Here is a 27382-nt window from a genome sequence, read left to right as displayed (position 1 = left end):
ACAACCCAACTAGTAACGTGAACACAAGGACACCAATAATATGTAAATAATGTTTTGCTTTTATTTAGGAAAAAGAAAATCAAAGAATGATTCTGACAGAAATCCAGTGAACGCTTCATTACAGGAACTAACAACCCGAAACGCCAGATAAACAGACGTGTTCCCGCAGAGCTTGCAAACGCCTCCGACGAGGAGGAAACCCCTGCACAGCCCGCGCTCGGCAGAGCCGCGGCGCCGGGGCCCTCGCTCAGGCGCAGCCGCGCTAAGAACCGCGCGGGCAGCGCGCGCCGCGCTGGCGTAACTCTCCCCTGAGGGCCCGCGGGAAGAGAGAGCCCGACAGCGCCGGCTCTCGGAAGCGAAACCCCCCCAGCAAAATACGTATCGCGCGGCTGCTCACGGGATGCCCCCCCAGCCCGGACGACACCTGCCCCGCCTCCGAGCAGCGCCGCGGCCCGGCCCGGCCCAGCCCCGCAGCCGCCCGCCCCGTCCCGCCCCGTCCCGGGCACCTCACGGCTCTCCGCGCCGCTCCCCAGAAGAAGCAAGTGCCCAGCCCTGAGCCGCGCTGGGCCCCGGCCCGCCTCCACGGGGCCGCCGCAGAGCCCGGCGCGCCCGGCCCCCGCCACCCCGCCGCCGCCAGCCTCTCGCGGGGAGGTCCCGCAGGCCAGGTGAGCCCACAGCGCGCCTGCGCGCCGCCACCAGGTCGGCCGCGGCCTCCATCCGGGTACTCGGCGGCCCCGGGCCGGGTGGGGGGGTTTCATTGTGCGTGCAGCTGCCGCGCTCAGTCGCTCTAAAATGGCCGCCGCCGCCTCGTCTCCCGCGGCCGCGGGGGCTCCCGCGGCGCCCGCCGCCCCGGCGGCGGTGGCGGCGCCCCCCACCGAGAGCAAGAAGATTACCGACCTGCGGGTCATCGACCTCAAGTCGGAACTGAAGCGGCGCAACCTGGACATCACCGGGGTGAAGACGGTGCTCATCTCCCGGCTCAAGCAGGTGAGAGGCCAGCGCAGGCCGCGGGGCCCGGCCCGCTCCGCGGCGGGCCCGCCCGGCCCGGTGCCGCGGGCCGACCGGCTCCGGGGGCGGGGCCCTCGCGGCCCGCCGGGCGCCCCGGTGCGAGGGGCGGGACCTCTCCTCGGTGCCGGCGGAGGGGCCGCCGTGCCGCGGGCAGCCCCGGCGGCGGCGCCCTGCGCGGCCCGGCCCGGCCCGGCCCGGCGGGGCCGTGCGCGGCGGCGGCGGCGGCGGCAGGCGGCACGCCCCTCTCGGCGCCGCGGAACGGGGGACCGCGCCGCGGGGGGCCGCGCCGGGCGCCGTCCGCGGCTGGCGCAGCCCGGGCCGCTGCCGCGCTCGCCCCGCGGCCCGGCCGCCTCCCCGGGTGCCGCGGCTCGCCCCACGGCCGGCTGCTGCAGCAGGGCTTGGTTTTGTGGGTGTGCTTTTTTTCCTCCTGTCTTTTGGCCTGTCCTTAATGTCATCGCGGATGTCTTACCGGCCTTCTAGTGTTACGTTTCCAAAGAGAAATGTGCTGATCTTTGATATGTTGTCCTTTGAAAATGACATTTTAACAGCTTAAACTGCTGCCATTTGTGTGCTCTTGCTCTTACCCGGTTTTAAGTGAAAGATTTAACCTGAATTGCTTTATGTAGTACTCCCTTAGTTAGAAAGAATTAATAATTTGGCTCTTTGACATCTGCTGAAGTCAAATTCTTCAGGTTCCCATTAAACTTCATTAATTTTTGTTTTGTCTCATTCAGGCTATAGAAGAGGAAGGAGGTGATCCAGATAATATTGAAATAACTGTCTCAGCTGACACACCCACCAAGAAACCAACTAAAGGCAAAGGTGAAAACCTATTGATATAGATTACAGCTTTAAACAGATTTTTCTTGCATATGTCACCTTAAAGTAAGTGTGTAGAACTGTGATCTGCAACATGGATGCAGTTGTGACTTTACTGATTATGACTTATGTCATGTATGGCACCTGTTCTTTCTTATTTGCCCTCAATCACCATGTTTATTTCTAAAGCCTTTCTGCTTTCCCTCTGCCCCCTGCCGTCAGCACCCCTCTCACCTGCTTACTTCCTTTTTCTGCAAACTTCTGTGTCCATCTCCCAGTGTCACATATCCACTCATCGCTGGAGGTGTGGGACATACTGAGAAAAATGTGCCTTTAGGGAGCTTTGTGATATATAGGGATACTGGGAAAAATGGAGGATTAGGTGATGTGTAACCAGATGGTGACGGCACAGCCTGCAGGTCCTGGAGACTTATACTGTGTGTGATGAGGCTGTGTAGGTGATCTGTGAGACTCTTGGAATACACTGTGTAACAGGGATCCTGAATGTGGAGCATTTTAGCCATAAAATGGATGCCCAGCTCTAGTGCTGGAGGTGGGTAAGCATTGTGTTTTTGTGACCAAGAGTATCTGGAGAACAGTAGAGGGAGAATTAAAAGGTCGTTAAACTATGAGAAGGATCTGGACCCATGTTAGTGATGAGTCCATGGTGATACATGGTAGGGCACTGTCTAAAGAGTTGTGTGTTGTGTGGGTTCATTAATGTACTTTTTACTGAAGCAAGACGGGATTTATAAATAAGGATTTGCTGCATGTGCTCTGAAAGCTCTGTGAAATAAAATGTCTAGTTAAGAGATTTCTTACTTTTTCTGTTGTGAAAAATTATCGTTTAGATTCCAGACTGATCTGGTGGTTGGCAGTGATTATGTCAACTTTGTTTTCTTGTGCATAAGTATTTAAATAATGATTTGTGAGTTTGGGAGGTGTTTTGTTCTGGGAGCATCCATAACCTGTCAACTAATGTTGGGAGAGGAAATTCCTGTTTTATGCGTATCGCTCTTTATTGAGCGAGCATATGTTCTAGGCATGTTCATACATGTACTATAGATAATCTGTTTTGGAAATGATCCAACTTACACCACTGTCACTTTTATTAAGCTAATTTTTATGATGGAAATGATTAATCGCACTTCGGTCTAGTGCTGCAAATGGCAAGTTTAATAATAAAATGACATATCTGTAGAGAAAGTTTGAATAACGTAACTCATCTGTGCTTTTAACATACTAGAGAAATAAAAAGGAAATAGGCTAACAACATGATTTCACATTCTTCTGTGAAATTACTTTATTCCCTATTCTTTAAGGTAACTGATGCTTAAGAAAGTTGTATGGAAGCTAAATAAGGAAACATTTCTACAGTTTGTAATGTAGAGGCTTAAATGGTTGTTGTTTTCTGCTGTGATGAATGTCTCCTCTCTTCTGTTGCTTTTTATCCTCCTGTTTTCTAAGCTAATATTGTGATGATGTTCTTGAATTGGCCTCTGACTGTCTTAGACTATCTTTGTGGAAGCAAAATAGTAAAACTGTCTACCAGTGTTGCTGCCTGAGGCAAGGCTTCAACAGCTGCTCACTGTCACCTCTTCTGTGCACATAAAGTGTAAGGCTTATGTATGATACGTGTGTTTTTGGTACCCCTCAAAGCAAAATGTGACCCTCCTGAAGTTCTCATTTTCTTGCTTTGCAAACTCAAAAGAGATTCTTGTTACTTTTTGGATTATGAAAGTCTTATGAACGAATTTTGTGCTGGAATTATGAGAAGCTTCTGCTGTGTTAATCCTCAAGCAAGGAACAGGAAAAACTCACTCATTTGCTGAAGGAAAATGTCTTTGTATCTTATTGGTCTACTTTTTTCAGCATCTTTAAGCTGAAAGGGAAGGTGTTCTACTACAGTTATATTCTTAACTATTCCATTATGTGTTAACTGCTGATTTTGATGCAGTCATTTTCCCCCACACACACTCTGTCCCAGGTCTCTTCCTGCTGAAGTATATTACTAATAAACAGAAGGTTTTCCCCACAACTGGGAAATCTAATACTTGAAAAATCCATTTACTAACTTGCCACTGAGAAACTTTTGAAGGCAGGTAGGAGATGCATGCCCATCAGCTTCAGTAGGACTGAATTTTCTCTTAAAATTAACTAGCTTGATCTGGATTGTTGCATGCACACACTCTTCACTATGAATAGTGTTGCCTCCCTTACTGAGTGTACAGGCAAATTGTTCCAGGCCTTCTGCTAATGCTTTCTTTTTTTCCCCTAAATAGCTTCAGACTAATATTAGTAGGTCTTTATTTTGATTGTTTTACTGCTGCCCAGTGGTAAAATGAATGGCGCCGCCAGTCAGTCCTGTATATTTTTTTGCCATGTATTGCTATACAGAGGAAGGTATGAATAGCAGATGTTTGTTATGAAGAGTTATGAAGAAAGTAGAGCCCTAGAAAAGGCTAGGGAGCGGGAGTAATGGGGATAAATGGGGATAAACCTCTTTGCAGGAGCCAGAGAGTAGGGCAGAGGAGGGAGGTTTTCCTTCCAAAGGAAGCACCAGCTCTGTCAGATGGCCACTTTTAGACTTGAATCTCTCTTGTAGCCCATTCTACTGCCCAGTGTTCATGCTAATTCATGCTAATTGCCCAGTGCTGTCTTTTAGAAAGGCTTGATGTGGAGTATTGATGCAGGCTGAATTGGAGAGGCATAGTGGAAGGAGGGTGCTCTATTTGTTTTTCCTCTCTTTTTTTCTTTAATGTTGACAAAAATGGTGTAGAACAGGAATAGGAAAGAGGCTGTAACAGTGGGACTTGCTTTTATAGAACAGAATTTTGTAATGTCGTGGTAAATTAGCTTATTGCCTAACCAGGTAGTGCAGCATTTTTACTGGATTGTGATAAGCTTTTGAGCATGATGGTACAAAACCAACTTGCTGTGTGATGGAGGAAGAAACATCTGTTCCATCTTTCAGGATAGAAAAATAAAGTCTTTGCCAAACAAGCGAATGCAGACTTTTTTCCTCTTTGGAAACAGCACCTCAGCAGCATCCTGTCGAAGTCCTGCAGCGTGAGATGCTGTATGAAAAATGAGGCTCAGTTCTCTTTACTGACTAGCCCAAAATTTGCGTGAAACATAGGGAGCCATGTGTATCTACTCATCAGGAAAGTGCGCAATCACCAGGTTAGTCAAAATCTAGCAGTTTTTACCAGAAGATAGTTTAATTAAATATTTGGGATGAAGAAGAATTGCAGAATGTTTAACTGGAAGAGTCAGAGATCAGCTGTTCTTACCAGTTAAAGTTTGAAAGCTTAAAGGCCCTTTATATATACAAATACCAAGTGCTAAATCAAACCAACTTTAACAGCTTCAGCTGTGCCTCCCCACCCTTGCTTTTAGTAGCTATGGACTAATTTCTCTTTTTGTAAAGAGGTGACGGTATTCAAAAAAACTGTTCTTTTCAAGCCTGAATATTCTGTTTCTTATTCTGGTATCTGGAGGAAGTTACTTTACTGCTAATAAGAAATCTTTTAAAAATATCTCTCCTGTGAACATTTGTTTGAATTTTTGCAACCAAAAATATTGTGGTATTTTATTGATGTGTCATAACTTGGTGATTGGAAGTCATTTTTCTGCTGAGTTTTGGAGCTAGCGTGAATGAAGAACACACTTTAGTCTAAACTAAATTTTAATTTCAAAATGTTAATGTAAGCAAAGATGCTAATTTGCTACTTCTCAAGTTTGTAAGGCTAGTTAGACACCTGTTACTTCCTGTCTTAAGTACCTTTCTGGTTTCTGACTGTATTTCCAATTTGATGATACTGTCTTTTAGATCAAATGCTGACAACTGGCAGTGGCTTACTTATACCATTACCTGGATACTTTTGGCTTTGTTAAGCCTGTTTGATTACTGAAAACCATAAATAAGTTGTACAATATTGGCCTTTGAAAGGAAAGAGGAGTGGAGGAAATCTTTTTTTTTTTTTTTTTTTTTGGTCATCTGTCTTCCAGAAATATTAAAATAGTTCTGACAACACAAAGTGTTCACCTTTTCTTCCTGTTTGGGTTGTTAACATCTGTTAAGACAGTTTTGTGGGCTGACTTCTGAAGTGCTGTGCTGTGCAGCAGCAAGCTTGCCCCAGAGTAGATCAGAATTTTCCTGCTCAGTGAATCATCACTGGAACAAGATAAGGAATTCTAAATTACATTGAAAGTAGGTGTCTTGTATCAGCGTTGCTTATACAACATAATCTGTGTACCAGTACAAAGGCCTTGATTTTAATCTTCAATAACCTGAATTTTCATTTTAATTCTATTTCTAAATAAGTATCTTCAGAATTTCCAAATTAATCTTCCTCCTGAGTATCTCTTTGCTCTTGTTGACCTGATCATTTTCTTCTTTTTCTTAGGTAAGAAGGTAGCTTCTTTGAACTTACTGGCTGGTTCTGTTGGTTGTCTTTGTGCTTTCTGAATGAAATTGTAAAGAGTAAAAAGTGACCTCTCCCTGCTCTTTTTGGGGGGTTTGCACTTGAAGACAATGCTACTACAGCTTCAGCTAATTAGGGCTGTTAATGTTACATGACATACCAGTCTTAATTGACTCACAAACTGAGTTTGGTTTGTTAATTTATTTTGATTTCTAGGCATCTGATCAGTGGTATTTAACCACTCTAGATATCCCTGCAAAATTGTAGCTATTTATCTCAATATTGAACAAACAGTTGAGACCTTACTTTTTCTTGGGTGCTTTACTCAAGATAGAGTGCATCTTAAGGAAGTAATAAATGCAGTTCTCTTATTTTGAGGAAGGATGTGTGTTATGAAGAGAATATTCTTTTAAAGTAGATTTGCTTCTTGTGTATTAATGAGTAGATGATGTATAGAAAAGGATCTTTCTTTGGGGAAGGGTGTTCTTAAGCTAAAATAAGTTAATACCTGAATTCAGTTTTGTTCTGCTTATTAGAAATGTGAGATATCATAAGTTGTAATCAACTTTTGAAAAATAATTTTCTGACTTATGCTTGGAAACACCTTGTATAGGTGGTTCTAATACTGGAAAGTTTCTTTTGTCATTTGAATTATGATATATCATGCTTATTGAAGTGAGATATAAATGGTATGCAACAAACTCTAAGTAAGGCTTTCATGTGCCCTCAGATAGCTTGTTAGGAAGAACTAATCTTGCCAAATACTTCCCAAATAATTTCATTAAAGTAGGTGTGAGTGATATCTCTAATGAGCTGCCCTAGAAAGTATTATGACTGTTTACTCACATGGTTGTATATAATGGTAAATGTTGTGAACAATTCAGTGACTCTAGAGAGTATCCAACTTTGCCAAATACATTCCTTCTAAAAACCTTAAATGATTAACAGTAGTATCCTGCAAAAGCTGTAGAAAGCTTAAATATTCTTCTAAATTTATGATACCATTTAAGAAAACAATAATATGAATGGATAATTTACTTCTGTTAATGTCGCTCAGACAAATGGTACTACTCAAGTTGCAGCAGCAGACCTCTTAACTAAATAAAAATATAAAGACTGCTCCATCCCACGATTTTCTTTTCCCTTCCTTCTTTTTTCTTCTGCACCATGTTTTTGATGAATCTTTAGCATGTGGCACAAGAGGACCCTGTTTGGGGTGAAACATCAGAAAAGTTGCAGTTGCTAACTCTTCTAAAACTTGGGTGATGAGTGTGTCACTTTACTTGTGCAGGCATCTAATTTGGTTAAGATTTATATAAAATGTGTTCTTCTGTAGTTCTGTATACTCTGTCTGAATGCATAGGACTGTGAATGAGTAGAACAAACTTATGCTACCTTAAGGCTTGTAAATGAGATGAAAGCTGAACCTGCATGTTGTTAAACTAGTATTTTAAATATGCTCCAAATCATCTGCTTATTTCTAAGGAGGAGACTCATCCTCTATGTAAATAGTGTGTTGCAGTTTTACAGTGCATAGCAATTGCCGTTGCCAGAAAGGTGGTTGAGTATGGCTCACAAAGGAGTGCCACCATTCCAAAGGAAATTAATATCGGTGTTAGCGCAGGCATCCAGATTTGCAGTGAGCAGTGTTTATACCACTGACACTTCAATAGCCACTGAATGGATAATCTTTACATAAGAAACTTTATCATGTGTTGACAACTTGTATGACTTGACACCTGCTGTGTGTCTTGTCCGCAGAAGGTCCAGCTGTTCTGACGGGAATTGTTAACATGCCTTTCAGTCCCAGTTATTTTCTTCCAAGTGATACTGGTCTTGAATACGTTCACAGTTACTATCAGTTGTTATGAATTGACTTCAGTTATGTGGAGACAAAAGCCAAATGTGCCTTCCAGTATCCCACTGTGGATGACTATCAATGTGGAAAAGTTCTGAATTTTTGTGTATGCAGCTTTTTTGCAAAGTCACTGCCATTGCAAACCTATACCAGCAGCTGGAAGCTGTCTGCCTGGGAACCTTGAAGTACTACTTTTGAACAGTGTAACTTGTACCAGATCAGAGTAACCTGAAACACTGAACTGACAGGGTAAATGTGCTGCCTCTTTATGTCTTGCAGCTGGGAACTGCGAGTCATTATTTAGGTCTTCTATGTCTTTGAATACTACTGGTACTCAGAGTAAACTGTGGACTTCTGATGCAAAGAAAAGCAGACTAAAGAGAGAATGTGGAAAACACATGCTTGTGTCTAGCTTACTGCAGCAGCAAACAAAAAAATATGGACACCTTTATTATGAAGAGGTATAACTTCCTCTTGGTGAGGACACGCAGATTACAATATACTTCTCTAGGTGCCGTTGCAGAATGATAGGACTAACTTGAGGTAGTTCTGTCTCCCATCTCCACCCCCCCCCCCCAAACCCCCCGGGTTCTATATTTCCTCAGGCAAAATGAATGAATTTAAGCAGCTTCCAAGATGTTACATGCTAAATAGTTGCTAAAGATGTCTAGCATCTGCTGTGTTTGTATTTGCCCATGTCTGTGTATGCTTAACTAGATATGAGATGTAGGAATAGCTTAGACTTTAAGGTTTAACAAACTAGAGCTGAAATGTGAGAGAGGCAAAAGAGAAAATAGTTGAATGTGTGTAGAAATCCTTGCTCTGTCTCATCGTTTTTTGTTTAAATATGTACATAAGATATCTGTGGCTACAGATTCTATTACAGAAGGCCAAAACCAGCATTAATCCAAAATCCGGCTTTCTTTTGCTTTCAGACATCAGATACGATGCACATTTAAAAACTGTCCTTCCCAGTTGTAAGTTCACAACTCTTTCTGAGCAAAGATAGCTTCCCTGAGTATACCTGTGCTGCTGGTTTTGACACAAAGCAACAGTCTCTTTCCTTGTCCTGTAGTTGAGCAGATTCCAGCTTTGAAATGTAAATTAGAACTTTGTGTATGAAACTGTGTATGAAAATCAATTGCTGACAAAATCGACTATTCCAAGTGGCAGAAACATGTGCTTACTATATCAAACTTTGGCCTATGTTTTCCTCTTCTATTCCTTTAGAATATCTATAGAATTTATTTAGCCATTCTTTAGGGGATGAAGTTATGGGTGAAGAAGTGATGTCAAAAAATAAAGCATTAAGTGTTAATCATGAGTGCCATTTCATTTGTATCTTGTATTGATGCTGACTTCCAATAGAAGGTCAGTAAAGCTGCTCCTGACAGAACTGCCTTTGTACCTTCAGCTACTGAAAACCTCCTCATAGGTTAATCTTGAATAGAATACCTCAGAGTTACAGAATGCTATAAAAATGATGCATCTGTGTCAAGGTAGTTAGAGCTAGTATTCTTTAGTCTTGTTTTTGTAGAAGATTAAGGATGTGCAATGGATTCCAAAGGGAATTCTGTGTAGTCATCACCTCCACTGAACCATCTTTATTAGGGAAAAAGTGTATACGCACTGGAAGAACAGAGTTCTGTGTAACATGGCATTAGTAAACTAAAGAATATCTAAAAAAGCTGAGTGCTTGACCTGACTCAACTCTTCTGTTGATGGTTCCTTCTAGTGATGAGAAGCATTGGGAAAGGTGGCTTGGAGAGGTTGTGGCATCTCAATGCTTGTAGATACTCAGAAACGCAGCTAGATGAGATGCTGAGCAATTTGATCGTATTTGGAAGTTAGCCTTGCTTTTGAGCAGGAGGCTGACTAGATGACCTCCAGAGGTCCCTTCCAACCTTTACAAAGTCATAAAGTATAATTTAACTCCAGTAATTCTGTAGACTGCTTTAATGCTTTCTCAGATTCCATTATCGTTCAAAGTAGAAAGGCTGATATAAAAACTGCTAACTTGAAAGTAGCTGCTTGTTTATGAAACAGAATTGATACCAGTTGTTCATAATCACTGGTTTGATGGTTTTTCCCCTCACCTTGAAAATTCTGGGTTTTGGGAGGGTTATATCACAGTGAGCAGTTCAGATAAACTAATGTCCAGTATATGATCGGTATTAAGAAGGTCTGTTGTATGTAGCAGCTCTAATCATTAGCATGTTCTGTTGTTTCAGGTAAGAAGCAGGAAGTTGATGAATTAACTGGTGATGCATCAGTTGAAGAAGATTCCTTTGTCAAGGTAATAAAATTATGTATTTTTTTGAGAAGTGCAGAATACTACAGCTTGCAAGCAAAGGCAAACATTGAACTGAAAAGCTCCATTTTAGATAATTTCCATGGAAACTTTGGAGCATTCTTTTTACTGTGTTCATACCTGTCATGCCTAAAACTTCTTCTGTGTGTTTTCTTTTTTTTGTTTTGTTTTGATTCTTAACCCAGAAGTTAACCAGAGATAACCAAATGGTAGAGTTACACACATGCAGAATTTATATAAGTGAATTCACAGTAGGATTATAAATTCAGTATTGAGATTATGTCTGTGATACAGTATTTAGCAGAAACAGTGAACCTAGCAGTGAATATTTCAGAATCTAGCTAATGCTCTTAGTTATGCCAGTTATTTGTTGTTCATGTTAAAAGGAAAGTGAATTAGAGACTCAAGATGCAAGTGATCAAGATGGAAATGATGAATTAAAGGACTTTGAAGAATCTGTTGAAGATGAGAATTTGAATTCTAAAGAACTGCCATCTGCAGAAAAGAAAAGATACCATGACTTGGAGCCAGCAGAGACAACAGAAGATGCAGAAAAGGATTCTGAAAGTCAGGTACCTTGCTGTATTTTTACATGTTTTTTTTTTTTTCTTTTTTTTTTCCAGCAAAATGTACATTTTTACTGAGTGGGCCTGCATTACTAGGAAGTCAGAACTAGTTTTTTCAATTTGTCTTGCTCAGTTATGTCTGAAAGATAATGTGATACTCTTTTTGTTCATCCTGACCTGTATCTGAATAATCCTGAAACAAACATTGCATTAGTTGATAAAATTCTAGCATGGTCTCCTGCCTGCATAACTGAGTTTCTAAGTGGTCCTTTTTCCTGGTGCTGGTAGTCATATACGTAATCAGAACACTGAAGTGAAAGATGCAAGTCAGGAGGACTGCCCACTGATGCTCACCTTTTTGAGTGTGTATCTGTTAGACTAAAATGTTTTCCTGAGTTAACTGAATATCTTGACACTGTTTTATAGGTGTCTTGCAAATAGCTAGTTGAACAAGTCCTTTTATGTTTTCCTAGGAAAATGAAGGTCAAGACATAGAAGACTACACTTTTCCATCTGTCCACGTAAGTTCCAAATCAGTTTTGTTAAGCAGATTCTCCTATCACAGTTGATTCAGAAAAGATCACTTTAGACTGGCTCTCTGTTCCAGCATGCATCTTAGCGAGTCAAATGATTTCAATACAGGTAAACAATATGGGAAGCTTTATTCCGTTTTTAATAGCATGGATAATTGTGACTGCCAAAGAAGATACCCTATTTGAGTGCAACAGCCTTCTACAGTTGGGAGTATTCAGTGCATAGGCTTACAAGGAATGTCTTTTAAGCTTTTAAGCAACTCAGAAGGCTGTGTCAAATGCTTTCTAACATAGTATAAACAGCTTTTATATCTAGCACTTCTGTTTTAACTTCAAAATATGCCTTTGGAGTAGGTTTTCTTTTTTTTTTTTTTTTCCTAATACTGATATTTGAAACATCTTTAAGCTCAAAATTTCATTCTGAGTTCCAGTAAATTTAAAATATGCGGAACTGATGTCTGAAAAGTGACATCTCATGCAGCATGTTTTGTTCGCTAAAGTTAATGATAACTAAATAAGTAAATACTTGTTAAAATAACTGTTTCACTTTGAAATACTAAACGGAGGAAGTCTGTCTAGTTTCTAATTTCTCTCCTAGGCTTTCAAAGCTAATGATGGGTTGTTTGCATTTCATTGAAAGTACTAGTCAGCAATGTGACTTCCATTTGGAAGACTTTAGCAAGATGTGGGACAATTTGGAAATGTCCTACTGACTTAAATGTCACTTCCCTCTGACCCTTTGCAACCAATTGCGAACTGCGAAAGTGTTGAAGATAGATACCATTGAAGTTTGGTACAAACTCCCAGTGATTTGGCAAGGTGTACAGGCTTGGTTACTAGCTGATTGTTTTTTGGAAACAGTTTTCAGTTCATTAATTTGCCTTCACTAGAAATTCTATAGAAAATATGAACTGTTGTACTTATGTAGGAAACGCTTAGTCTTGACTTCCTTCTCTTGCAGGATGGTGAAGATGAAGAAATTGAGAAAGGTATGTTTGAAGTTTAATAGAGTTCAGAGGTCTTTAGTCTGGTAGACCAGGCAACTTTCTCTTGTAATATTCAGTCTCTTTACTAATACTAGGCTTGTCTCCAGTACTAAGTATCAGTTGTCTCCCTATTAAGCTCAGCATCTGGAATCCTTGCAGTTGATGGGTTATTTCACTCTCAAGAGTTAAGTTACCTTACTCTTAAGAGAGTTGATTATAGTACTTATCAGTTACTGTGGTGGATGTATAATAACTGTCATACTATGATTTTTTTTAACTAAATAAAAAAGCATAGTATTCAAGGACTCTGACTTTAATATACGGTAAGTCTTGATGCAAAAACTTCCAACTTGCACTGCAGTAACTGATGTTTAACTGAGTGAAATGGTACACTCTCACACGGAACTTGAGCACCCAGCATATATATGGACCATCATATGCTTGACTTACAACTGGTATTTCCAAGTGACAGTATATAAAATGGTAAAGCAAGTGTTTGGAAACCTGTGGAGTGGCTACCTTTTTAAAGCTGTGCTCGTTAGTGAAACTATAGAAGGAATATAACGCATTTGGTCAAACAGACTTTCTGGACAGAAGTCTTAAGGATTCTACCTATTGTGGACTAGAAAGGACATGGAACACCATCACTTTACACAAGTTGGAATAAACACACTACTGAAGTTACAGGATAAAACTACAGACTCCTTGCTTACGAGGGACCCTACGGCTGAAGCATCTCTTCTGTACAAATCCAAGAATACTGTTGGAGACGCCAGTGTGGGACTGAGAATGGGAAATCCATTCAGTGGATGAAGACGGAACCATTTTTCTACGAACTCTGGATTAAAGCTCACTCTTCTGTTTTCTGCAGCAGCCTTGTACAACTAACTTGACTGACAAACAACTGGAGAAAGGAAAAGCCAAAGAGAATACCAACGTGGAAGACTGACTGAAATTCTCCAAGACTGTACCTCTTCCGGATTTGGGAAGGTTAGAAGTTCTAAGACCAGGAAGATTCAAAAACAGATTAAGTCAAACTGTGAGCATCTGAAGCAACTATTTCCTTATGGCACACTAAATCCTAAACTGGAAAATGGATACTTTCTATGAAGAACGGGTATCTACAAGATGGAACCATATTCTGACTCCTAATGTTTTGGTATTTGTCTCTAGAAAATGTGTTTTGCCATGAAGAATAAGTGATCCTGGGTAAAGGATTTATATATGTGTTAATACACCTTGTGTTTTTTCTAACCTTCCATCAGTGCTAATAACTGGCTTTGTATTTTCTAGGTCCTATTCTAGCTTATGCATATGAAATTGTTTAAACTTCTTGTTTTGCCATATTTATTCCTGTTAAATCCTCTTAGATAAAGCAGGTTCTGGTGATGGTACACAAGAAGTATCTAAACCTCTTCCTTCAGAAGAAAGCCTAGCTGAGGCTGATCACACGGCTCATGAAGAGATGGAAGCTAACACCTCTGTGAAAGAAGCTGAGGATGATAACATATCGGTTACAATCCAGGCTGAAGATGCCATCACTCTGGATTTTGATGGTGATGACCTCCTAGAAACAGGTAAAAATGTGAAAATTACAGATTCCGAAGCAAGTAAGCCAAAAGATGGGCAGGATACCATTTCACAGAGCCTGGAGAAGGAAAGCAAGGACTATGAGATGACTGAGAACCATAAAGATGGTAAGAAGGAAGACTGCGTGAAGGGTGATCCTGTCAAGAAGGAAGCCAGAGAAAGTTCAAAGAAAGCAGAATCTGGAGACAAAGAAAAGGATACTTTGAAGAAAGGTCCCTCGTCTACTGGGGCCTCTGGTCAAGCAAAGAGGTTTGTTTTTCTATGTCAGTTCTTTACGATACTGAGTACCAGCATTCAATAAGATCACTCTACATTAAGGGGGTAGCAGCAAGAATCTTATAATTAGTATCCTATGCTCCTGCCTATAGATTTTTTTGACCGCCATAAGTTACTTTTTAAAATTCAAGATCTTCGTATAGACACTATGTCCTACTGATTGCATTGTCGAATTGTCAGCATATATTTATTTTTTTCAAATTGACGAGTTTTTTAAATGTCCTTGTGATGATGGTAATGAACAGCTATCAGTTCTAAGAACACAAAATGAAGTCAAGTCCCCGTCCTGAAATCTGGAGAAGATTGCCATATATCCACTGAATAGAGTTGTCAGAAAATCTAGATCTTCAGGCATCTTGGGGAAAATCAGTGCAAGAATCCATAAGGGAATCATTTGTTCAAGTATAACCCAGTCTAGCCCTTTTTATTTTTATTTTTGAAATGTTAACTTGTGTATTAGTATTAGCAGTATAAAATGCAATGCTTATCAAATTCTGTGTTTTCAATTGTCTTCTGATTTAATTTGCTTCTCTAGCTCTACTAAGGAGTCTAAAGAAAGCAAGACAACATCGAAGGATGATAAAGGTAACTGTTAATTAGGGTAGTGTATTGTCATGAACCGTATGGTTTCCTATTTGAGAACTTTCTTGCTGTGTACTAAAATGGCTTATATAGTTGGTTTCATCTGGCTGTAGTAAATTATGCTTGAGGTACAGTAGTCACTAGCTATGGCTTTTTTTCCCCTCTGATCCCAGATTCTTCAAAAGATCAAAAATACTTATTCTAAGCACTGAACGAAAATATATTTTCCTACTTCAAAACAGATTCCACTTCTGAATTCTAGGTCTTTGTTTTGATGAGAAGGTGTAAATTTCAGATATGCCTTCTGTAATTTAAGTAGAGTCCTTCGTGTGGATGTATGGACAAAACAAGCAAAAAAATACTTACAAAGTACTTGGACAACGTCAGTGAAGTTTGCTTGTCTTGTTTTGAATTCTAGCTCATCCTTAAATAAAGTGAACTCTCAACTAAGTAGCTATACCAGCCAAGATGCTGGTTAGCAGAATTGCACTAGTAGCTGTTTAGTGGGTTAAAATCAGAGCTGTTGATCTGTCTTGGAATTTGTCTTTTAGTATAAAACCCAGTATTATGATAAAAAATTTACAGAACGCAGTTTACGAGCACATTATTGTCACCAGTTACGTTGATGCTTCGGAGCTGAACATATGCATTCCTACAATTTCATGAGTCTCCTTATTTTGCCTGACTACTAGATTTCTGTCAAAACACCTTCATTACAGAGTCACTTAAGTGTCACTAATGGATGACTGGAACTTTATCTGATAAATGAATTTTTGAGGAGAAAGTTTCATGACAAATATAAATTAGTCTTCTGTAAACGTATGTCTGTTCATGTTAATGTTACAGGTAGCATGTAAGATTATTATAATATGTAACTACTAAAAGGCTGTCCTAAAATACATATACAAAGCCAGTGCAGTATGTTTATTTATATTAATTATAATTTGCTGTTTAATGATACTATAAGTATATTACAGTTTACCATGATAATCTAGGATTATCAAGATGATCCTAGTTGAAGATGATTGAGGGTTTTTGTTGTCTCTCACTCCTAGTCCATCTTGACACATTTAAGAAGGAAATTGATCCTTCTTCCCAAGGTGGTTAAATTACCTTTTAAAATTCTAACCACCACCAGATTTTCCACCTCTTAAGTTGGAGCTCCCAAGGTGGTTAAATTACCTTTTAAAATTCTAACCACCACCAGATTTTCCACCTCTTAGGTTGGAGCTCCAGTACGGGTCTTGCCTGTATGACTGGCTGCATTTTAACATACTCAAAAGCAGTTCATACATTTAGTAGTGAACAATCACAGCTGAACTAAATAATGTAAGGCTAAAAGATGTCAGGAACATTAGTCATTTGAATTCTTAGTCCTATACTGTTGTTAAAATGGCTAATATGTGATTTATTCATTTATTTTTAAGGCAGGTAATGTTTTTCCTGCTTCTCCTTAGTATGTATCAAATTCTTTTTTGGTGTGCTGCATCCAGTTCTAGTAGCAGTATTTTTAAAAAGCTGCTCTGCGCGGAGGGCAGACACTTCAAGAAGCTGCAGAAATCAGGCACGTTATTCTGGAGGGTAGGAAAAATAAATCATACTGAGGATTAATTGTCTTCTATTTACCTTTCAGTTATCTCTTTGGTAATATGAATAGTATAAAGACAAATGTTGGGTGCTAGAAAGACTTCTTTGGATGGAAGTTATTGATAAGAACCAGAAGTTGAAGCTAAATGTAGATACTCAAATGAGGGGAAAAGCATGCAGAGGATTATAGGATTTCCTAGCTCTCTTTTGGGGGTATGAGTTAGCCAAGCTGTTGGTCTCAATACATGGGTAAACGAATGAGATCTTATGGCATATATTTTTTTTATATAGAAGTCTTGTCAAGAAAGGTAACGGGATAAACAGTTACTTAAAGGTAACAGGTTAAGCTTCTCTTTTCAGCAACAGTTCAGTTGTGCATTCACTGTACCTCTATTTAATTTTTGGCTGTTTTGTAAAACTTGTTTCAGGAAGTGCAAGCAGTGTTAGTGGTAGCAGTGGAAGTTCAACTAGAAACCTGTGGGTTAGCGGACTCTCTTCCAACACAAAAGCTGCTGACTTGAAAAATCTCTTTGGCAAATACGGAAAGGTATTTTGTGTGGTGTGATACCATCTGTGTGTTGTGTATTTCTCTCCCCCTTTCCCTATTCAAATACAGAAATTGAGTATTGTTTCATTTAAATGCAAGTCTAAGAGGAAATGTCTAACCAATGTAATCTAAAGATCCAATACTTTCAGCACCTACAGTAACAGTGCATGCTTACAGAAAGAACCATAAGTGCTTTTTTTTTTTTTTTTTTCCTTAAGAAATTCTTCTTCTGTTGAGGTAAGATAGATGCAAAAGTAATGTCAGTATTATGATTGTTCAGGACTGGCTTTAAGTTTAAAAAAAAAAAAGTATTTTGAAATTAAATTACAATGATTATGTTCTTGTGCAGCAACTGTATTGAACCATGAGTTTAAGATACTGTGCCAGCTGGTAGAACTGTGCTATAAACAGTCTTTGCAGCATGTGCTGCATTGGAGACTTTGTAAAATGTGTTTGGAGAATTTCTGAATGGGAAAAATTGGCAAAAAATGTGACTGTTAATGCCTGTTCTTTTAGGGACTTTTTTTTTTCTTTATGACTTAATGAATTTTGTTACAGGCTGATTAAACTGTTTTCCTGGATTTTCATTTGATTTAACACCTGAACTCCATAGAACATTGCAGAATTCGTAGAAGCTAAGCATTATTTTGAGAACAGTTTTTAGTCCTCATTTTGTCAAACAAGTTATTGATAACTATGTGAATTCACAGTGTTTGTATAAACCTGTGCTCTTATGACTTTATTACATCTTAGGAACTGGTTAGAACCTTACAGCTGTGAATAGTAACTATCTGTACCGATTATTGGATATATGATTAATCCAATGAATTTAGTAGATGATTTTATTCAGTGACTTGAGGTGTTGAAACCTGAGAGTGTATTTGCTAGCACTTTCAGTTCTTTGGCTGTTTTTGCTGTAAAGATACTTGGTACACATATTTAGTTGATTTTGATTTTTAAATAAATTAGGGAAATATTTAATGAATAAATGAATATATCATTGCACACTATTAAAAAGATGAAATTGTTGCATTGGAGCACAAGTAAATCAAGACATCTTGCTCTGGTAGGTATAGAAGTTCTAACAAGCGGTGGGGACGCATGCGTAATGTTTTCCTGAGAAGTAGATGTCAAAGAGCTGTTTGCTGAAGTTACTCAGTTGACACACATTGGCCTTTGAAGAATTGACCTCCTTAATAAATTACTGCATAATACTGCTTATACCTTCCTGCTGCCAATTGACAGCTGCTGACTCTTTCTTCTTTGGGCAGGGTGTCCATCCATCAAATTCTAGATCAGTGGTGTTTCTGTGAATGAATTCTCATGTTAAGTCTGAAAAAAGCATTTAAATAATGTGCATTAGGTCGTGACTGGTGAAAACAGGAAGGAAACATTAACTTTCTGTGATGTGATAGTTAGGATAAAATTTTCAAAAAGCTGCAACCTCCTGTGCATATATGCATTTGAAAACTTAGAGCATCACTTTTCCTTGTGAGTTTGGATATTTTATGTTTGTTTGATACTAGGATTAAAACATTGGAATATCATCTCTTCCTTACTAGGAATGCCTCTCTAAAAGCCTAAATTTAACCTCTTTATGTAGGTACTTGGTGCAAAGGTGGTCACAAATGCACGAAGCCCAGGGGCAAAGTGTTATGGCATAGTAACGATGTCTTCTAGTACAGAAGTGGCTAGATGTATAGCACACCTTCATCGAACAGAGCTGCACGGACAACAAATTTCTGTTGAGAAAGTAAGTTTAATACGGTGAAAACTTGTCGCAAAATAAACCACCTTCTGCAAGGATATATATTAACCTAATTTACTTTTGGAAAAAATATAGGTGAAAGGTGATCCCTCCAAAAAGGAGTTGAAGAAAGAAAGTGATGAGAAATCTGGTTCCAGTAGAAACATGGGAGATAAAAAGACTGCATCAAGTGATAAAACCAGCAAGTAAGAACTTTCATGAATTTCCTAAGGTTGGAAAATTATTTAGATTGAACCTTCCTCACTGCGTTTGTGTATTTCTCCCCTAACAAGAACTCCATCAACCAAAAAAGAAGAAAAGAAATCTGAGAAATCTGAAAAAAAAGAAAGTAAAGAAGCCAAGAAAACAGAAGGTAAAGATGAGAAGAGTGATAATGGATCAAGTGGCCCTAATCAAGAATCCACTAAAAAAACTGAAGAAAAGAAAAGAATAAGTATGCAATATAGCAGTGTTTCCTCCTGTTGAATCTGTGTGTCTGGCTTGATTTTGGGGCATGTTGTTGCTCTTGCAGGAAACAAGATAACTAAACATCTTTTTTTAAAAGATTCCAGTTACATCTATTACTTTACTTTAGAACTGTTGTAAAAGCTTCCATATTTTGTATTACTGCTTAACTACACAGACATGTGCTGGCATGCTTCTCCTACCAGTAACACTTCAGTTTAAAGATTCAGAAACTTCATCAAGGAAAATCTGTAAGAGGCAACTAGGGATTTGTGTTTGTTTTAAACCCTCTCTTTTTTTTTTTCCCCCCCTCACTAGGTGGTAAAAGCCCAGGTCAAGTTGTAGTTCTAGACCAAACAAAAGGAGACCAAGGCCACACTAGGACAGTTAGAAGGGGAAGGTTTGATAAAGTAAGTATCTATAGATTTGACACAGTCCTTATCTGATTTAATGCTACCTTACAGTTGATACCTTCAGTGAAAAGTCAGTAAATTATCACAAACTGTTAAGCTTAGGTAGATCTGAAGCTTTGTATGGTTTGGGATAGCTAAGTAGTTAATGATACATGAACATAGCATCCAGAAATCTCCCTAAATGAATGAGACTTCTGAAATAACCATTGTAATCTCTATCTATAGCCACAGATATTGAGGAACAAAGAGCGTATTATTCAAGATAAAGTGAAATTCAGGGAATACAGGGGTAGAAAGGATATCTTGCCTTTTGAAAAGATGAAGGAACAGAGATTGCGAGAACACATGGTTCGATTGGAAAGAATACGACGAGCTGTTGAACTCCGAAGGTAGTAATTCAACTTTTTGCTAAAGGCTATTTTAAACATTAACTGATCAGATACTATATTTAGAAATCTAATTAGAATGCATTCTGTCAAGCCTTACTCAGATGTTAAGGTCTGGGGCTTTACCTAATGGTATCTTCAAACAAATAACTGACTGCAAAATTTTTGTTTAATCTTTTAATAGACATGTGTATACACATGGCTTAGTGTTTGTTAGAGGGGGTGCGTCTCATAACTGTTTTGCATGCTAGCTTTATTTTTGGAAAAAATGAGAAGTTGACAATTAGATACAAAATTAGTGATGTTTACAGAGAGCTATTGTATGTCTAAATGACAAATCAAACATAGTACAATATTTTCTCTTTAAATCTGTTTTAATGGATGGCTAATCTGTTCTAGTCTGCTCTTCTTACATGACTAAAAGTTTTCAAAGGCTATCTTAATACCTTGTGTCACTGGCTGGATTTCCCTAAGCAAAGGAATTCCCAGCAGGCATAGAGAAAGCACCTTTCCTGCTTCTTGTATGCTCTGTTATAGGAGGTGGGAAGAGGAATGGAAAAAGCAAAATTGACTGTCCACAAATATACCTAACCTGTGTAAGTCAGAGTAGTCTTGTTGCTTTCTGTGCAAGAGTAAGAAAGCAGTATGTGAGTCTTTGTTAGCTTGAAGAGGACAAGAGCTGAAATAGCAAGCATGTTTAAGATCCAAGACATGGGGGTTTTTGCTAGGTTGGCTATAGTTGTCATTGTCCGCATCACAGCACACCGATATGAATCCAGCATAAAATATATTCAAAACAATGATACTCAATATGCCTTTTTCTAGTATCTGTTATCTTGCTAAATGGTTGTGTAGAATGTGCTGAGGACACTTTGGCTATTTGAGGCTAAAAGCGGTAGAATTCTGATACAATGGCTGCTGCCAGGAGCCTCTTCTCAAATCGTTTTAAAATGTCTTTGCCTGGAGTAATGTTAGTTCTGGATGAGGGAGAATTTTTCAGTGAAGTGTCTGCTGTAAATCACAGTACTGCCTCTTTGTTTTTTTTCAGGCGAAGAGAAATCGCTGAAAGAGAGCGTCGTGAGAGAGAACGCATACGAATAATGCATGAACGAGAAGAATGCTTGCAGAGGGAAAGGGAACGATTAGAAATTGAAAGACAAAAACTAGAGAGGGAAAGAATGGAACGGGAACGTTTGGAAAGAGAGCGCGTTCGTATTGAACAGGTATGCATATTTTGAACTGTAGTGCAATGTCATTTTGAACCATAACCATTTGTACTTGCTGTGAATTTTTCTCTTCACCCACTCACCCAGGCCTCAGACAAACCAACTGAACAATACATAATCCAAAATGTAGGACAACAGTAGTCTTTGTTTGACTTGTAAGTAGCTTGATAGCAAGCTCTTGCTACTGGTTATGCACTGGCTATACATGTCCATCACTAATATTCATGCTGAAGCTCAATGGATCATGTTGCCCATACAAGTCTAACCTAACTGCCAGATTTTACCTATAGAACAGTGTCACTGCAAACCTGATGAGACGCATCTCAGGGCAGTGAACGTAGCAGTAAAAGAAATTACTTGGAGATTGTTCTAGCTAATAGCCAGTAGTTTCTCTGTTGTGTCTGGTCTTTAAAGAATTATTCCTCATGCTCTTTAATCTTCCCTGCTATCCATGAATAGATTGTATCAGATAGCCTTTAGTAGAAAACTACGAAGTATTACTTGGTATTTGTTTTATATACTTGGTAATTGTTTTATAGATACTACTAATAAAGAGATCTGGGGTTTGCTGTGTTTATTTACCCTTTCCTTTTATGGTAGGAACGTCGAAAAGAAGCAGAGCGTATTGCTCGCGAAAGGGAGGAACTTCGTCGACAACAGCAACAACTTCGTTATGAACAGGAAAAGAGGAATTCTTTGAAACGTCCGCGTGATGTAGATCACAGGTAATCTAGTTCTCAAACTATTGTTTTGCAGCCCCTAATAAAAAGAAAGAGCTACCCTTGTGTCAGACTCAAAAGTGTGTTTGTACCTGGAATGTTCGGTCTTTGTGCAAGAACTGAATTTCTGGTATTTATTTGTTTTTGCCATTTAGTCTATGCCAAATAAGAAACATACCTTATTTGCAGAGACAGCTTTGAATTAAGAGAAGCATCATGTGAACAAATTCTTACTGTACCAAGAGAGTATAACTTCAGAACATTTGCTGAGAAGCTTTTCTTCTGACTTAATGGTTGACATTTCTAGCTTATACTTTGAGAATTCGTATTTCTGGTAATTTGGTGGCTAAAGGAGTCAGTGTGATGGCTGTTAATTTTTACTGAAGCTGATGACAACTGTCATCTGCTGTTTGAGCCACATGAGTTGAACTGGCTTTGATGCACTGATCTTTACATCGCTGTAAGAATAGGCCTAAGCTATAAAACTAACATAGGTACCAGTGGAATATGAATAGTTATGGTAGATGCAGTAACAGAACACTAATGTTTCTTCGCTAGGAGGAGGAAAGACAGCTTCAGTTTTCAAGGCTGTTGATTATATGCTCTGCTATCTCGCATTCTTATCATAAAGACCTGAATGTTCCTCATGAGCAAGGCTATGACATTTACTGTGTTTTTCTTTCCTGAGAAAGCGTGTGTGTGTGTGTGTGTGTGTGTGTGTGTGTGTGTGTGTACAAGCGTATGCACACACTTTTTTTTGTTAAACTGTCCAACAGAGTAAACTTACTGTTCAGACTTTATTACAATATTTTTTCTTTTAAATTTGCAGTTCAGATAGAGTTTTTTTCTTAATGATTTGTGCTGCTATTTAAAACATACATGCCTGCACATGCCTTTGGTTTTCCAAAGGTTAGAGGTCTGCCTTTAAAACAGACAATTGAGTTTTAACATGAACTGTTTGCTATATATTACATTATATTTCTGTGCATTAAGCCATCATTTGGATCTTTGTAACTGACTAGGGTTCTCTTCCTTTTTGCTTAAAGGAGAGATGATCCATACTGGAATGAGAATAAGAAGATGGCTCTTGATACAGATGCACGTTTTAGTCATGGTTCAGATTACAGTCGCCAGCAGAATAGGTTTAATGATTTTGATCACAGAGAAAGGGGACGATATCCAGAGGGTTCTTCTGTTCCATCATCCTCTTTTGATAGGTAAGTTTAAATAATAATATGATATAATAGGTAAGTTTAATCGGGTAGGTATTTGCCTGCCAATATCCCTGTGGATTTCACTCTTAACTATTCAACTTAGCGCTTAAGTTGAGTAAGTACTTAAAGGCTTGGTAACTTTTCCTTAGGAAGCCAAGCTAAAAGCAGCTGACTTTAATTAGTGTTAAAGAGTGTAATTAGCAGGAGTCACATTGGTTCCAGAACCAGTATCTACTACACAGTTACATGGATTCTGACCAATGTCACATATTTCCATGAAACTTCTTCAATAACCAGTTATGAAGTGACCACGCTGCAATGAAGTAGAATTACAGTTTCAAGCTGACTCGAAATCTGGCATTCCTTGTGCTTTATGCTAGAGAGGAAGACACAAAAAGGAGGTCATGCAATTGCTTAAATATTATACTTACAAAATATGAACAGATAGATCCATTAAAAAATGTTAAGTTGGGGTAGAAATCGATATATTTTGGTGTGGTAGGGATCCTTGAGATACATACCACATACATGGTAATAAACATGTAATGTAAAGGTGAATAGTATTTTTGTCTGCTTACCCATGTGCATGCATACATGCTAAAATAAGAGTAAGACACAGACCAAGCAAATGACTTTTTCCTATTTCAACTACTTAGGCGAGAACGTTTTGTCAATCAAGGTGAAGCAAAAAAGACTCGTCCAACAGCACGAAGAGAAGAGCCAGGGTTTGAGAGATATCCTAAGAACTTCAGTGAGTCCAGAAGAAATGAACCACCACAGCCAAGAAGCGAACTTAGAGATACGGACAGACGGGAAGTGCGAGGAGACAGAGATGAAAGAAGAACAGTAATAATTCATGACAGACCTGAAATACCACATGGTCGGCATCCGAGAGAGACTGGTTCAAATCCACCTAGGCAAGCAAATTGGAAGGAAGGAAGCATAAGCACAGACAAACGGGATGGCAGGTAAGTTTGCTGGATACCCAGCAAATTAGTAAAGGTACCAATTCTTGCAGAAACTACTCATAATACTAATTCCTCAAGAACTGCTATATAAATAGAGAACAAAGCCGCTCCTGAAGAATGGCAAAATTGTTTTTCAAAAAGCATTAGGAAAACTTATGTGTAGGTTGTCATATACGCTAAACCTCATCTGTAAACCTGATGCTGACTCCTAGCAGTCTACTCTAGATCATGCAAAGTAACATATAGTAAGGAGGCTTTTATGTGAGAACACAGATGTAAACAAAAACATGCCAGTTTTAACTATTTAGAGAGCCCCTTAAATTTTCAAGATTTGTTTCTAAGAAGCTAACTGCAAGTTGCTAGGAACCTGAAAAACACAGAAAATCTATATATGCTATGGTTTGGTACCAATTCTGTTATACTGAAACAAAAATTTTGATGAAAGTAATTTTTACAGAGGTGAGAGGCCAGAACGATCAGGAAGAGAAGTGTCTGGACATGTGAGAGGTGCACCTCCTGGTAGCCGTAGCAGCGCTTCTGGGTATGGAAGCAGGGAAGGAGAACGAGGCGTGATGGGAGAAAGAGGTGGCGGAGGACAAGTGAGTCATCTCTGTGTGTGAGAGTGTGTGTGTTTGGAAAATATAAAATCACTGCTGGAAAATGAGCTGACCATATAGCCAGAATACTTGCTAATGACTTCTGTAGTGCTTATTTCATTGTGTGCTATTAGTAAGTTCTTTATTCTAAAACATCTTTAAAAAAAAAATAAAATAAAAGAACCCAAAATATCCAGAACTCTACTTTTGTTTAGCATATTTCAGGTGGATCAGAGCAATGGCTATCATACCTGAATGAGTTCCTAATTAGGCCTTTAATTATTTGTCATCCTCCTGTTTTCAGGGTCCTAACCTTACACTGCCTGGTAGTTCTGGTACAGTTTGTCACTGGAATCTATGAAGTTCGATTCAGTGAAAAAGAACCTTCTGTATTACGTGTCTTTAAAGCCTGCAGACTAAATGCTTCATGATACTAGCTCCTGATGTGTTTAAAAAATCAGTAGTTTCCTTTTCTGTAGTTACATGGAACATGCTTGTCAGTGATCATGAGAGATCAAGGCAGAACTGGGAGTAAAGTACAAACTCATGGAACTTCACTCCTCTACACACTCACACAGTCATTACTGCAAACTAGCTCCATTTGCCCCATCCAGTCTAAATTTATTTTTAAGACTGTTGCAAGCATGAATTAAGTGCAAATGGACTGAAATGTTAAGATGTGTGATTTTGAATATTGTTACTGGAGACCTGTAAGTGCAAGCTTAACTTTCTTGAAAAATTTCATGCTTTATCTTCAGCATTGACTTAAAAAAAATACACCTTTCTTTATGAAAATGACTATCACTTTCTTTCTAGCACTATAATGAAGACAGACATGTTGTTGAACGCCATAGTCGTGAAACTGGACCAAGAAAAGAGTGGCATGGACCTAGTTCTCAAGGAAGTGGGTATCATGACACAAGGAGAATGGGAGATGGCCGTGGAGGAGGTGGCATGATGTCTCCACATACAAGGTACAAAAAATACTCCTTCCTCTCACTTCCCCACTGAGCTCTCAAAGCTCTGGTTGTGCTTAAGAAGTGTAAGAGTCTCGGTGCAATCAACATGACTTGCTGTGGAAGGGGTTGCTGCTGCACAACATACGCTCCATCCTTCCAAGCCAGCACAGGCTCTGCATTAAGTGTTTAGATCTGTGGTACTGCTAATGGCAGTATGGTTCAGCTGCAACATTCATGTACTCTGTGACTTGTAAAGCCTTTTTTCTTGCATGGTTTCAAGTCTCTTTTGAGACTCTGGTTTAACAGTTCAGTGATAAGAGAAGTAGCAATGTTCTTACCTGCACACCAAGCTTTTAGATACTTACCATAACTTAACACTTTTTTAAAACCTTTGTTTCCAGTAACTCTTCACCAATTAATAGAGTTGTACAGATCACAGGCAATTCCATGCAGAGGGGAAGTGGCTCAGGATTTAAGCCGTTTAAAGGTGGACCTCCACGAAGATTCTAAGATCTACAGCTGCTTGGTTTCAAGATAACTTATTGAAATCTCTTGTAAACTTTGTCTGATTAAAAACAGGAAATCTTGTCTGGAAATCCTGGTTAAATTTTTTTAATTTAACATGATTACTTTTCCTCTCAATTTTGGAGGTATTTTAATAGTTGCGTTGTAATTTTGGATAGTTTTTGTGTATCTTTGATAAGCATTTTCCCTGAGGCACTAGAGCTGTGTAAAACAAATTGGAACCAAAATATTTGTTAATCCTGTATAAAAGAATAGTTTGCAGCTGTGTGCTAGTAGTTTAATTTACCAACATTAGCTCTGTGGTGTCATGCTTTAAAGTTAGCTACTTACCACAACATACACAACTATAACCTCCATTTTGAAGGTTGTCCAGGCTATTCTCTGCTTTCTAATTTGTAGAGAAATAAGATTGTTCTTGCATTACTGGGTATTATGTAACCTATTTTTGCAGAAGGTACTGTTACATTGAGTGCATTTATGTGTATTCTTGCAAATGTATTCTTTTGAAATAAACCTTCATATTCTGTATAGCTTCTAGTAAGTCTCTGAAACTTGGTCTTTGGGGAAGGAAGAGAGAATAAAACTGACATGTTGGTATAGCAAATCAAAACAATCTTGACAAATCCTAGTGAATAGCATGATTGCTCAAAACTCCCAAACCATTCTGTTGTAATAAAGGCATTGTCTGTCAAACTGCAGCTGTACTAAGTCATGACAGTTTGGTTTCTGATTGACTGAAAAAAGGATATTTGCTTGTCTTTCAAGCATGCCTGTTTTTAAAATTTATGCAAGTAGGCATTTGAATTTGAATATCCTCCACCTAGGGCTATTTCTGTCTCAATAAGGATGTAAGCCTTCGGAAAGACCCCCTACCACTTCAGTCTAGTTTCTCTAGAGGCTGCAGGTAAAGGGGGTAGACTTGTACCTGTATTCCTTTTTGTTTGCCGGGAGAAGATTACCTTTGCTTAAAACTTAGAAATAAAACTGAAGTGTTTGGATACTCTGAGACTTCTAAATTAAGTGGTGGGCCTTAGTCTTGCTCAAATCAGCAGAGATGCAGAAAAGACTTTTTAC

At 39.1% G+C, this 27382-nt stretch overlaps 1 protein-coding gene across 5 annotated transcripts; it reads left to right on the top strand.

Moving 5' to 3' along the window:
* The first annotated feature begins 695 nt into the window (after positions 1 to 695).
* On the top strand, positions 696 to 26836 carry SLTM (SAFB like transcription modulator). 5 transcript variants are annotated; one of them, XM_064517444.1, is made up of 21 exons: positions 696 to 987; positions 1743 to 1830; positions 10344 to 10408; positions 10810 to 10995; positions 11463 to 11510; positions 12484 to 12511; positions 13879 to 14347; positions 14910 to 14959; positions 16972 to 17090; positions 18694 to 18843; positions 18934 to 19043; positions 19131 to 19210; positions 19621 to 19712; positions 19941 to 20104; positions 21150 to 21324; positions 21928 to 22052; positions 23093 to 23263; positions 23917 to 24228; positions 24674 to 24827; positions 25641 to 25798; positions 26185 to 26836. In XM_064517444.1, exons 1-21 carry the CDS (start codon positions 793 to 795, stop codon positions 26291 to 26293), a joined length of 3048 nt encoding a protein of 1015 aa, XP_064373514.1. In that variant the 5' UTR covers positions 696 to 792; the 3' UTR covers positions 26294 to 26836. The 5 variants fall into 5 exon arrangements, with proteins under 5 accessions (XP_064373514.1, XP_064373513.1, XP_064373511.1 ...); XM_064517443.1 differs by having other exon boundaries at positions 697 to 987; positions 13933 to 14347; positions 19131 to 19291; XM_064517441.1 differs by having other exon boundaries at positions 697 to 987; positions 19131 to 19291.
* The last annotated feature ends 546 nt before the right edge of the window (positions 26837 to 27382 follow it).

Source organism: Dromaius novaehollandiae, chromosome 10 (assembly GCF_036370855.1).
Source record: "Dromaius novaehollandiae isolate bDroNov1 chromosome 10, bDroNov1.hap1, whole genome shotgun sequence".
NCBI classification, from domain to species: domain Eukaryota; kingdom Metazoa; phylum Chordata; class Aves; order Casuariiformes; family Dromaiidae; genus Dromaius; species Dromaius novaehollandiae.
This window is presented reverse-complemented; position numbering and strand designations above follow the sequence as displayed.

Excerpts from the sequence above, each read along its gene's own strand:
- SLTM (XM_064517441.1), top strand. The coding sequence starts at position 793 with ATGGCCGCCGCCGCCTCGTCTCCCGCGGCCGCGGGGGCTCCCGCGGCG. Across the intron at positions 21,325-21,927 it reads AGCGCGTTCGTATTGAACAG|GAACGTCGAAAAGAAGCAGA; the intron begins GTATGCATATTT and ends CTTTTATGGTAG. Across the intron at positions 23,264-23,916 it reads CCATCATCCTCTTTTGATAG|GCGAGAACGTTTTGTCAATC; the intron begins GTAAGTTTAAAT and ends TCAACTACTTAG.